A 14025-nucleotide genomic window follows, 5' to 3' on the forward strand; every position below is an offset into this window, starting at 1 on the left:
TGGGAGATTGTGAGAGCCTGGTAGAGACTGACCCAGGCTCTGTCCTCTGGGGATCTCAGCCCCATCCTATACTATTCTGAGGAGTTACACAAGAGAATACTGAGGACGTCAGTTCCAACCCAGCCAATTCATCCCACCCCCTTTCCCTCCTTGGTGTTCATATTTGTTCTCTATATCGGTCTCTATTTCTGCTTTGCAAATAGGTTTATCTGCACCATTTTTCTAGATTCAATGTATGTGTATTAATATATGATATCCGTTTTTCTCTTTCCAATTTACTTCACTCTGTGTGACACTCTGTCCATCCGTGTCTCTGCAAATGGCACAGTTTCATCCCTTTTCATGGCCGAGTAATATTCCATCGTGTATATGTGCCACATCTTCTCTATCCGTTCCTCTGCTGATGAACATTTAGGTTTCTTCCATGTCCTGGCTGTTGTAAACAGTGTGGCAAACAGATAACTAATGAGAACCTACTGGGTAGCACAGCAGAGAGTATTCAGCCCTCTGTGGTGACCTAAATGGGAAGGAAATCCAAAATAGAGGGGATATATGTATATGCCAATGCTGGGCTGGAAGAAGCACAGCTGGAATCAAGATTGCTGGGAGAAATATCAATAACCTCAGATATGCAGATAACACCACCCTTATGGCAGAGTGAAGAGGAACTAAAAAGCCTCTTGATGAAAGTGAAAGAGGAGAGTGAAAAAATTGGCTTAAAGCTCAACATTCAGAAAATGAAGATCATGGCATCTGGTCCCATCACTTCATGGGAAATAGATGGGGAAACAGTGGAAACACTGTCAGACTTTATTCTTTTGGGCTCCAAGATCACTGTAGATGGTGATTGCAGCCATGAAATTAAAAGGCGCTTACTCCTTTGAAGGAGAGTTATGACCAACCTAGATAGCATATTAAAAAGCAGAGACATTACTTTGCCAACAAAGGTCCGTCTAGTCAAGGCTATGGTTTTTCCAGTAGTCATGTATAGATGTGAGAGTTGGACTGTGAAGAAAGCTGAGCACTGAAGAATTGATGTTTTTGAGCTGTGGTATTGGAGAAGACTCCTGAGAGTCCCTTGGACTGCAAGGAGATCCAACCAGTTCACTCTAAAGAAGATCAGTCCTGGGTGTTCATTGGAAGGAATGATGCTAAAGCTGAAACTCCAATACTTTGGCCACCTCATGCAAAGAGTTGACTCATTGGAAAAGACTCTGATGCTGGAAGGGATTGGGGACAGGTGGAGAAGGGGACAACAGAGGATAAGATGGCTGGATGGCATCACCGACTTCGATGGACATGAGTTTGGGTGAACTCCGGGAGTTGGTGATGGACAGGGAGGCCTGGTGTGCTGCAATTAATGGGGTCACAAAGAGGCAGACACAACTGATTGACTGAACTGAACTGATGGCTGGTTCACTTTGCTGTACAGCAGAGTAAAGCAACTATATCCAATAAAAGATTTTTAAAATGAGAGAGTGCTAAGAAATATCAGGATGCTTTGTGACAGCCACAGACTCATAGTTCAGAAGCATCACATCCAGTCTCTTCCCAGGGAGACAGCTTGCCTATATTAGAGCAGAGAGAGAGAGAGAAAGGTCAGGGCACTCCTCTTCAGGATAAGGAATCCTCAAAGGGAGAGGCATCCATGTATCTGGCGAGGGATCTGTTTCCCCAACTTTTCTGCCCCAAGTGAAACCAAGGGAGGGAAAATTTCCCTAAGCAGAGACTCTTGATCCCTTTCTGAATGTCCCCTCAGGGCATATTCAGTCTCCTCTGAAATGTGTGCACCAGAAAAATCATAACTAACTCTCCTGTCACATAAGACAGAAGAAATGGAACACTGTATCTGTTAAAATACCACCAGGCAAATTTTTCCTGTGGTCTGGACATCAAAGAACCTCAGAATGTCCAAACATCACCAGGATATGCACCCTGACTCCCTCAGTATTCCTCGGAGACTCTAGGTGCCCCTTCAAAAGTGGCTGGAGAATCCCAGCAGTTTAGGCCATAGTCCCACCTAGTGTAAGAACATTTACAGTCCACAGAAATACTTCTTAGTTAAATTTTTTTTTTTTAATTTTGGCTATCCTGGGTCTACATTGCTGCTCGGACATTTATTTAGTTGTGGAATGTGGTGTCTATTCTTCTTTGCAGTGTGCGGGCTTCTCTTTGAGGTGGCTTCTCTTGTTGCCGAGCACAGGCTCTAGGGTGCTCAGGCTTCAGTAGTTTCAGCTCCCAGACTCTAGAGCGCAGGCTCAGCAGTCGTGGCACATGGGCTTAGTTGCTCCATTGCAGGTGGGATCTTCCCAGACCAGGGACTGAACCCATGTCTCCTGCATTGGAAGGTGAATTTTTTACCACTGAGACACCAGGGAAGCCCCTGAAACAGTTCTTGGAAAAAAAAATGAAACACTTCTTACATTGCTACCCTGTTTCCTAAAGCTACTATGAGAAATTAATCATTTTTAACAGAAATTTATTTTCTCACAGATTTGGAGGCTAGAAAACCAAAGTCAGGATGTAAACAGGGTTGTGCTACTTCTGGAGCTTTTAGGGGAGGGTCCTTCCTTACCTCTTCCAGTCTTGGTCAACAATCCTTGACAACAATCCATTTATCAACAATCCTTGACATTCCTTGGTTTACAGATGCTCCGCTTCAATCTCTGCCTCCATCATCACATGGAATGTTCTCCTGTGTCTCTTGTTTTCACATGGTGTCTTCTCTCTATGTCTGTGTCTAAATGTCCCTTTTATTGTAAGGACATTAGCCATTGGGTTAAGACCCACACTAATCCAGTAAAACCTCATCTGAACTTGATTTCATCTTGTTGCTCAGTCTCTAAGTTGTGTCCAACTCTTTGTGACCCCATGGGCTACAGCACACCAGGCTTCCCTGTCCTTCACCATCTCCTGGAGTTTGCTCAAATGCATGTCCATTGAGTCGATGATGCCATCCAACCATCTCATCCTCTGTCACCCCCTTCTCTTCCTACCCTCAATCTTTCCCAGCATCAGGGTCTTTTCCATTGAGTTGGCTCTTCGAATCAGGTGGTCAAAGTACTGGAGCTTCAGCATCAGACCTTCCAATGAATGTTCAGGGTTGATTTCCTTTAGGATTGACTGGCTTGATCTCCTTTGTGATTACATCTACAAAGACACTATTTCTAAATAAGGTCACATTCAAAAGTTCTGATTGGACATGAATGGGGATGGGGGAGCACTATTCAACCCAGTACATACCTCATCCTCCAAGCTTTCAAAACGAATTCTCCTGTGCAGAGCTTCAAGCCAGAGCTCAGGCCTCTCCACCCCACTTCACTTCAGCATCCTTTTCTCCTTTGTTATATTCTTACAGTAACAAGTGCTGGCCTCTGAGGAGGATTCTCTGCCCTGGCACAGAAACCAAATGAGGCAGACTGGACAGAGGGAGAGGTTGAACTATCCTGCAGTCACACAAAGGCTCAGTTAACCCCATGGTGAGCTGGAGTGGTCCTTTATATTTGTCCTAATTGGAGGGAAAGGGATTGAATTTATGTATTTGTGTACTAAAGAGTCACTGGATGAAGATGCTCTCCAAGAAAGGAACAGCCATCATCACCCATAGCTCCTGGGAAGCAAACACTTCAGCCAGACAGAGGGTCATACCACGGCATCCATCCTTTCCTATTGCTCATTCATTTTTGTATCTATAATTCATTTACTTCATTGTTTAACTTAAGTACGTTGTGTGGGTGTACTCAGTAGTATCCGACTCTCTGCAACCCCCTGGACTGTAGCCTTCCAGGTTCCTCTGTCCATGGAATTTCCCAAGCAAGAATACTGGAGTGGGTTGTCATTTCCTCCGGGGGATCTTCCCAACCCAGTGATCCAATCTGCATCTCCTGCATCGGCAGGTGGATTCTTTACCACTGCACCACCGGGGAAGCCCAAGTTAAGTATATATTTTACAGTAAATTTTGAGAGTTTATTCTTGTTGGAGTTTTATATGTTTCTTCTTTTTCCAGGGTAACTTGCAAGAGGAAATTTAGTTAAGACAAGCTACAGACCCCACCACTGCAGTTGGGTGTTGCGTCCACAGCTATATGTGGTCCTCATTTACCACATTCTAGATTTCCTTCACTATCTATTAGCACCTCTGCTGGTCTAGGCAGCTTACTTGGTGGAGTGGTCTACACCCTCACCCTGGGAGATCTGAAACCCTGGCCACTATACACTTCTCAGGCTGTGGCTGGTGCACTTTTATATTTATTATCAAAATGGAGCAAGGGAGTGCCAAGAGATCCCAAATAGATTGCCTGGGTTTTAGATGGGTTTTTGCCTACACCTGTTATGCAGCAATTCTCCTTCTGATGCTTAGGGTATTCTAGCATTGAAAAAAGCTTATTGTTTACTTGCTTGTTGATAATTTGCCATGAAGATCCTAGGATAACTGGGAAGCAGTCATGGCTTAAAGTTTAAGGTGACACTTACTGTGTGTGTCCCCTGGTGAAATCACTTTTCCTTCTGTGAACCAGAGCTAAATCCATAAAGTCTAGACTTGGAATATGGGAAGCCCAAATTCCTCAAGTGGACCTTGAGAATAAAAGCATAATCATTCCAATTTCCACTGATTCTTGGATCTGTGTATTCTTAAGGTTGAGTATATCATGGGTAACCATACAATGATAATTGATTTGTGTGATTGATTTAGGGTATATGTATTTTGCCATGGAAGGGAAGTCTCATCTTTGCAGAGTATCATGTCCAAGCTGGTTTCAGTTACCAGGTCAACAGGCATCTCCATCACTCTGACAGTATAGCAAATTCTGAAGAATCTTCATCCTGTTTTCCAAAGTGGCTGCACCAATTTACAATCCCTCCAACAATGTATGAGGATTGTCTTTTCTCCACATCCTCACCAATGCTTGCTACTTCTTGCATTTTTGATAAATAAAAAACAAGTGTAAAAAATTATATACTTATAAATTCCATAAATAGTAGGAAATTTTTTTTTTAGTTTTTTATTTTTTAAATTTTAAAATCTTTAATTCTTACATGCATTCCCAAACATGAATATAAATCTTTCTGGGTCATATGCAAGAAGCATGCTGCATAGACATAGACTGGCGATTCAATTCACATGATAGTATACATGTTAGTAGGAAATTTTAAAATACTTTAAAAAATTATCCAAAAGTAGAGAATATATCACAAGCATTTTTAGGAAATATCTTGAATTAAGTGATAGCGAAAAGAAAATATATTAAAAATTGTGATAGCCTGCTAAAGCTTTGCTTAGAGGAAATTGCCTAGTTTTAAATACCTATATTGAAAATAAGAAAAGAATGACTTCCATGGCTGTCCAGTGGTTAAGACCCCATGCTTTCACTGCAGAGGACATGAATTTGAGCCCTGGTAGGGGAACAAAAACCCCATATGCTGCATGGCACTGCCCAAAAAAAGAAATAAGAAAAGATTAAAATATTAATGGTTAACCTCAGGAAGCAGTTGTTCTTCAGTCACTCATTCATGTCCGACTCTTTACGACCCTATGGACTGCAGCACACCAGGCTTCCCTGTCCATCACCATCTCCCGGAGCTTGTTCAAACTCATGTCCATCGAGTTGGTGATGCCATCCAACCATCTCATCCTCTGTTGCACCCTTCTCCTTCTGCCTTTGATCTTTCCCAGCATCAGGGTCTTTTCCAATGATCAGCTCTTTGCATCAGGTGGCCAAAGTACTGGAGTTTCAGCTTCAGCATCAGTCCTTCCAATGGATATTCAGGGTTCATTTCCTTTAGGATTGACTAGTTTGATTTTGCAGTCCAAGGAACTGTTAGGAGTCCTCTCCAGCACCATGGTTAAGCAAACTGAAACCAAAACAAGTAGAAAGAAATAAAAAAAATAAGGTAAATGTCTAGAAAAATAAAAGCAAACATTAGCAAAGTAAAAGTTGGGTTTTCAAAAATTAGTAAAATTGACCAAATCATAGGAAAAATAACTTTTAAAAAGGAAACAAAAGATCAATATCAAAAGTAAAAGTAATCATTCAGATACAACAGACCTTATAACTATAATGAATTGTTCATATACTATGAACAATTATATGCTAATAAACTTAACAGTTTAGATAAAGTGGATAAATTTCTTAAAAAAAAAAAACCCACAATATCAAAACAAAATCAAGAAGAAAAACAGCCCTACATTTATTGAAGAAATTTTGTCTTAGGAGCAGGGCAAGCTTTGTCAGGCTCTGAGAAGATAGTTATAAGCAGGCCTTTTGGGAAAAATCGGGGCTGAAGTTGATTCTTTAGGATGAAATGAGGTCACAACTGATTCAATGCAGAGAAGAGAAGACTATGCTTTAGATGGAGAATAGGAAAGGCATACTGGTTTTCAGGAAAAGGGCAGGCCTGCTCAGGAGTCTCTGGAGCCCTGGATCTTTACAAGGCTTCCACTCACCAAGGAGAAATGGAAGCGGGGGAAGACTCACCCGATGAAGCCAGTAAGCTGGTCCCCTTGAGGTTCATCTCACCATTTTTTTTCCCATTTACTTAAGAATTTTTCACCTTTCTTATCCCGATTTTGTGCTCACATGACCTTTTGTTCTCTCCATTAGTTACTTGGTTTCTTTGCAGCCACAATATGTCAGTCACTTGACACTGCAGCCTCCGCCCAATGAAACAAAACTCATCTTTCCCAGGGTTGTGAGGAGGCAGAGGAGGTAGAACTGACCCAGAGAGTGTTTCTGGCTGATCCCACCAGCTGAGCTGAACCAGCCCTTGAACCGGACGCCTGGCATGGAGAAAAAGAAAGCCATATATATATATATATATATATATATATATATATATATATATTCTTTAACATAGCTTTTCTGCATCAGCTTAACGGACAGAATGACACCTGACGTCAGATAACCTTGCATCTCATATAAGGAGATATTCAAGATTCAGCATCTAATTGGTGTTTGAACTTCAGAAAGTTTCCTTTTATATAGCGTCTGATGGCAGAGAAGATGTTAAAAAGCGTTTCTATTGGCTCGGAAGATGGCAGTGTCAGGGGATGGGATTATATGAACCCCTTCCTGCTGTAAGAGCCTCCATTAAGGGCCCAGAGAACTCCTCATGTAGTTTGGGGAAACTGAAGCTGTTACCCAAAGACAAGAGGATCAGAGAACCATGAACGGACACTGCTTTCTCCAGGGACTTGTCTGTCTGCTCTTTAGCGTCCTATCGCGTGCTCAAGGTAAGTGTTCTCAAATTCAGCAGACACACTGGATTAGCCATAAGATTCTAGGGGAATGATCTGTGGAGCTGTAAGGACAATACCTTTCTATTTGTTGACCATTTCGTTTTGACCAGATGTGATCCTTAGTGACAGTGAGTGCTGATTTTTCTCCCTCGGGGCTCAGTTATTCAAGTTAAGCAGTAATATGCTGCAGAGATATAAATTCTATTCACAGATCTAACTCTGTGTTTTTAGCTCTCCCCAAGTACACCTAAGAGCTCAGAAAATGTCTGACCACTTCTCATTTTTCCTCTAATGGATTATGGCTGAGGGGCTGCCTCTGTCTGGGTCTCTGATCTGTCCTTCCCATACTTTGTATTACATCTCTCCCCACCAGTTCAGTATTTCGGATCTTTTAGACTGTGGACATGTGTGTGTGTATGTGCACATGTGTGTTTCTGTATGTATGCTTTAAGTGTATGCATACATACGTGCAGACCTCCTGGTGGCTCAGTGATAAAGAATCTGCCTGCCAATGCAGGGGATGCAGGTTCGATCCCTGGGTCGGTAAGATCCTCTAATGAAGGGAATGGCTACTCACTCTAGTGTTCTTGCCTAGGAAATGCCATGGATAGAGGAGCCTGGTGGGTGTTCATGGGGTCACAAAGAGTCAGACACGACTCAATGACTAAACAGCAACATACATGTGTGTGTGCATGCGTGTCTGTCTTCACATGTGAGATAAGGGAATGTGGGATAAGGTGAATTGAAAGAGTATCTATAGGCTAAATGTGTGAACAGAAATAAATCTGCCCAGTGGAAGTTGATTTTTTAGATAGGAGTCCATAGAACTTCCCTGGTGGCACAGATGGTAAAGAGTCTGCCCGCTGTGCAGGAAACCTGCGTTTGATCCCTGTGATGGGAAGATCCCCTGGAGTAGGAAATGGCAACCTGCTCCAATATTCTTGCCTGGAGAATTCCATGGACAGAGGAACCTGGTGGGCTACAGTCCATGGGGTTGCAAAGAGTTGGACATGATTAAATGACTAACACTTTCACTTCACTTTCCATAGAGCTCACACTCTCTAAGCCAGGCTGCTGGATTTGGTGGTAGCAATGGTAATGGTGGTGATGATATGTGTGTATGTATGTATGGTGAGGGCAAATATGGAAATCTTCCTTTCTATGAGGAAAGCCCTCTCAGTAGAAACTGTAATCACACCTTTGGATAACCCTGCATTTGCATTCGAACTCTGAGTTTCTTTTCCTTCCCCACAACAACCCACAGCTCAGACGTTTTTCTGCTTTTCTGTAGTCTCTCCCTAGCATAGGATTTGGCAGGACTCTGTCTTCCTGCCTGTAATATTTTCCCTTCCTACCTCTTGGACCAGTGGTTCTCCAACTCCACTGTGCAAAGGAAAAAAAAAATAACACCAAATGCAGGTGCCATCAATGGCCTGATGCATTGAAGGCAGAAGAGGGATTTAGTCTTAGAGACTTGATGATGTTCCCCACTGAGGCAGGTCAGTTTTTCCCTGTCTCAGTGGAGAGCACAAGCTTTTTCTGTGACATCTTAATTAATGGGTCAGATATTTAGCAAGAACTCTGTGTTTGTGAATGTCCCTGTGGTGAATATTCTCACTTGTCATTCCCACAGATGCTGTATGAAAGTTGGTCTTCACTGTGCCATTAAATCAGGAGAGTCCAAGATACCTGCTTTGAGTTCCTGAAATTAGAATGAGCTAGTCACATGCCTGGAAAGTCAGCTTTTCCAGGTTAGCCCTTGGTCCTGTCTGCTTTAGCAAAGCTCATCTCTCCATCCCTTTCTGATCCCATATTCCTTCCTTATTTCAAGCCCCCGCCCCCCACCCCATCAGAAGTCTCTGTCTCTCTTCTTTGGGAAACTCCACTCCACCCCAAAGAAGCAAGAAGTTCTGCTCTTCACTCCCTTGTTATATTTCTTTCAACTTCTAGTTGGGGACTTCCCTGGCATTAATATTTCATCTTCCCAGGGATTAAGACTTCATCTTCTAATGCAAGGGGTGCAGGTTCGATCCCCAGTTGGGGAGTTAAGATCTCACATACCTCACAGCCAAATAAAAACAAACAAACAAACAAACAAAAACACAGAATATAACAACAGGAATATTGTAATAGATCCACATCAAAAAAAATCTTAAAAAACCCACAAAATGAAACTTCCAGTTCCTTGGGTTTGGGACATATTATAATGGTGGTTGTCATTTTTTCAGGCTTTGCAGGCTGTTAAGAATAGAGGTAGACTCTCTGAATGAAATATAAAATTGGCTCTCTGATTCCCCTTTGGCCTCTCCAGATACAAGAACAATGAAGGAATTTCTCATTAGGCTAAGGAGAAATCACAGTTCACTCAAACAAGCAGGTTTCCTCAGAATGCTCTGTAGCATCATATTATTAAAGCACATATTCACACACTAAGGAACTCAGTCCACATGAGTTTGTCCTCATATACTTGTCAATTTCAGCTTTGGTATGATCGTTCCAAAGAGCATTAAATATTTTCTGAGCTTGCACTTGTCTCTAAAGTACAAGGCAGGATATACCAGCTCCCTTTATATTCTTTCTGAACACAATGTCTGCATTAAATCTCAGTCCCTACACACACACACACACACACACACATACACACACACACACAGACACACTTGACTGGATCATCAGTTCAATTCAGTCGCTCAGTCATGTCTGAATCTTTGCAACCCCATGGACTGCAGCACGCCAAGCTTCCCTGTCCATCACTAGCTCCCGGAGCTTACTCAAACTCATGTCCATAGAGTCAGTGAAGCTATCCAACCATCTCATCCTCTGTCATCCGCTTTTCCTCCCACCTTCAATCTTTCCCAGCATCAGGGTCTTTTCCGATGAGTCAGGTTTTCTTATCATGTGGCCAAAGTATTGGAGCTCCAGCTTCAGCATCAGCATTAGTCCTTCCAGTGAATATTCAGGACTGATTTCCTTTAGGGTGGACTGATTGGATCTCCTTGCAGTCCAAGGGACTCTCAAGAGTTTTCTCCAACACCACAGTTCAAAAGCATCAATTCTTCAGCACTCAGCTTTCTTCACAGTCCAACTCTCACATCCATACATGACCACTGGAAAAACCATAGCCTTGACTAGACGGACCTTTGTTGGCAAAGTAACATCTCTGCTTTTTAATATGCTCTCTAGGTTGGTTATAGCTTTTCTTCCAGTATCATTTTATATCCACTTTCAAAATAATATATTTTAAATTTCTTTTTGTTCATTAAAATATCTTCTATGCCATTTACATGGTTGCTAATATTTCAGTCATCCCATGAATCATAACTTATTTATCTAATCCTATTTATTGTACATTAATATTTTCAAATACAATGCTGTGATAAAGTTCTTATGAACATCTACATTGACTTAATAGAGAAGCCATTAGTTTTTCCTCAAGATAGCCAATTTAAAGGCCTCCCTCTATATGTATTGCCTAACTGTCCAGCACAGTAGTTTTCAATATTCTCAGCAATATTAATGGAATTAAAAGAGTATTATTTTGGGGACTTCCTTTGTGGTCCAGTGGCTAAGACTTTGTGCTCCCAATGCAGGGGACCTGGGTTCCAATCCTGGTCAGACAACTAGATCCCACAAGTAAGAATTTGCATGCTGCAACTGAGACTCAGCACAATCAAATAAATAATTAATTTAAAAAAGAGTATTATTTTCTTCATAGTCTTGACATAACAGCATTGATCATTTTTTATTTTATTTTATTTTATTTTTATTTTTTTATTTCTTTTTTTTAATTAGTTTTTATTTTTTAAATTTTAAAATCTTTAATTCTTACATGCGTTCCCAAACATGAACCCCCCTCCCACCTCCCTCCCCATAACATCTCTCTGGGTCATCCCCATGCACCAGCCCCAAGCATGCTGCATCCTGCGTCAGACATAGACTGGCGATTCAATTCTTACATGATAGTATACTTGTTAGAATGTCATTCTCCCAAATCATCCCACCCTCTCCCTCTCCCTCTGAGTCCAAAAGTCCGTTATACACATCTGTGTCTCTTTCCCTGTCTTGCATACAGGGTCGTCGTTGCCATCTTCCTAAATTCCATATATATGTGTTAGTATACTGTATTGGTGTTTTTCTTTCTGGCTTACTTCACTCTGTATAATCGGCTCCAGTTTCATCCATCTCATCAGAACTGATTCAAATGAATTCTTTTTTACGGCTGAGTAACACTCCATTGTGTATATGTACCACAGCTTTCTTATCCATTCATCTGCTGATGGACATCTAGGTTGTTTCCATGTCCTGGCTATTATAAACAGTGCTGCGATGAACATTGGGGTACATGTGTCTCTTTCAATTCTGGTTTCCTCGGTGTGTATGCCCAGCAATGGGATTGCTGGGTCATAAGGTAGTTCTATTTGGATCATTTTTTTAATCCACATAAACACTGTATACAAAAAGATATCTTCTTTCCTATATTACTGTTTTAAGATATCTTATATATCAATATTTTTTCTCTAGAATGTTTTAAAACTTCTTATTTATTTATAGGAACTCTCTGTAAACAAACAACACTTCTTATTTTTCTTACTTATTTTTGTAAATATTTTCCCCAGTTTTTGCATATATTTTTAAGGTTGCATATGTTTATGGGGGGTTATGTGGTCAAATCTATAATGTTTTACTTTTTTCACTTCTGCAGTGTTTCAAATGCCATTCTTCATCTCAAAGCAACATTGAATTGAGTTTTATTTCCTGCAAATAATTTTGCAGTTTCACTAAAGAATATTCAAAACCTTATTTTGAATTTATTTATTTATCTGAATTTGTATTACTATGTATGATGGTGAATATACGGATAGGAATTACATTTTAGATATATGATATCTTAGCCCCATCACAAAATAAAAATGCATTGTTTCATGATTTCATGGATATGATATCAAAAGTACAGGCAACAAAGCAAAAATAGACAAGTGAGGATATATCAAACTGAGAACTTCCGCAAACCAAAGGAAACATCAACAGAGTGAACAAGCAAGCTAGCACAAATGATATAAGGTTTTAATTTCCAAAAAATGAAGAAACTCTTGCAACTCAAGGGAAAAAAAACCCCAAACCTGATAACTCAATTAAAAAATTGACCAAGGCCTTCTCTGCATCTATTGAGATAATCATATGGTTTTTATTTTTCAATTTGTTAATGTGGTGAATTACATTGATTTAGACATTTCTCTAAAGATATACAGATGGCCAATGGATATATGAAAAAATGCTTGACATTGTCAATCATCAGAGAAATGTAAATCAAAACCACAAAGAGATATCATCTCACACATGTCAGAATGTGGGGAAGGAAATGGCAACCCACTCCAGTACTCTTGCCTGGAGAATTCCAGGGACGGAGGAGCCTGGTGGGCTGCCACCTATGGGGTCGCACAGAGTCGGACATGACCGAAGTGACTTAGCAGCAGCAGCTGCGTGTCAGAATGACTGTTTTTTCTTTTTTTTTTAAAGACACTTAAGTGTTGGCAAGATTGTGGAGAAATTGACACTTTCTATGTACTTATCCATGCTAAATGTATAAGTTGTATTAATAAAACTATGCAATCCTGGGATTAAATCTCTGGGTTTTCACTGTCATGAGTCCAGATTCAACCCTGACCTGGGAACTACGAGCCACAGCACAGCCAAAAATCAAACAAGCAACAGCACAAAAACTATGACCAGAAAATCTGTATGATTCATAGTGATGTCCCTTTTCATTCTTGGAATTGTTAACTTTATTTTCTCTCTGCTTTTCGTAAGCATTGCTCAGTGTTCATCAATTTTCAATGAACCATGTTTAAAGGGCTTTCTTCTATGTTTTCTACCTTATGCTTACTTTCTTTTCCATTAATTTTTATTCCTTTTAAAATTAACCCCAACATTCTACATCCTTTAGACTTTCTCATCTCCTAGTTTCTTAATTGGGAGCTTACATTTTTTTCACTTTCAGTCTTTCCTCTTCTCTAAATCTGGGGTATAAATTTCCCTTAGGCACTACCTGGATTTCATTAGAAGAATTTATTATCATATCATTATTTTGTGTTTATTATCATTATTATCAATCTTTATTATCATTATTTCACAATATTTTGTAAGTTTTAAATTTATTCCCAGATTCAGGGTTTTTTTTTGGAAGGGTGTTGCTGAATTTCCCCATTTTAATTCTATTCCACTGAGGTCAGAGTAAATACTCTGTATGAACTCAAAGAGTGAAAGATTTTGTCCTATTATATGGTCATTTTGGTAAAAGTTCCTAGTGCATTTACAGTAATGTGAACTCCTGCATTGTTGGGTGCATTGCTCTATGTGTTACTTAGTTAAATGTGCTGATTATGTTGTTGTACATCTGCTGTATTCTTTGTTTTTTGTATGTCTGGTCTGTATGCTACTGAAAAAGATACAGTAATAATCCCGAATTTTGATTGTGATTTTGTCTATTTCTTCTTTTCAATCTGTCAAGTATATTTCAAAGCTATGTTCTGTTACCTTTCTTGAATTTTGTTGTTTATAATATCCTTTTTAAGGGTGCATCTCATTATAATCATGAAAATTCCCTCTTTAATTCAATTAGTATATCTTGACTTGAGTCTACTTTTGGGACATTGATATAGCTACTCCAGTTTTCTTACAGTTAGTACATTTTTTCCATCATTTTACTTTCAACCTTTCTTTGCTTTCATAATATAAGGTGAGCATTATGCAAGTAACATGTGCGTCAACTTTGTTTTATCTTAATCTAT

General features: G+C 40.1%; 1 protein-coding gene across 1 annotated transcript in view; it reads left to right on the forward strand.

The window, feature by feature from the left end:
• The first annotated feature begins 7046 nt into the window (after positions 1-7046).
• Positions 7047-14025, forward strand: part of LOC106990118 (antigen WC1.1) — a 53443-nt gene continuing 46464 nt past the window's right edge. The window contains exon 1 of the mRNA XM_042247601.2: positions 7047-7231. Within this exon, the coding sequence (XP_042103535.1) occupies positions 7165-7231 (67 nt within the window). The 5' untranslated portion in view covers positions 7047-7164. The remainder of the gene's footprint in view (positions 7232-14025) is intronic.

This window comes from Ovis aries, chromosome 3 (assembly GCF_016772045.2).
Source record: "Ovis aries strain OAR_USU_Benz2616 breed Rambouillet chromosome 3, ARS-UI_Ramb_v3.0, whole genome shotgun sequence".
NCBI classification, from domain to species: domain Eukaryota; kingdom Metazoa; phylum Chordata; class Mammalia; order Artiodactyla; family Bovidae; genus Ovis; species Ovis aries.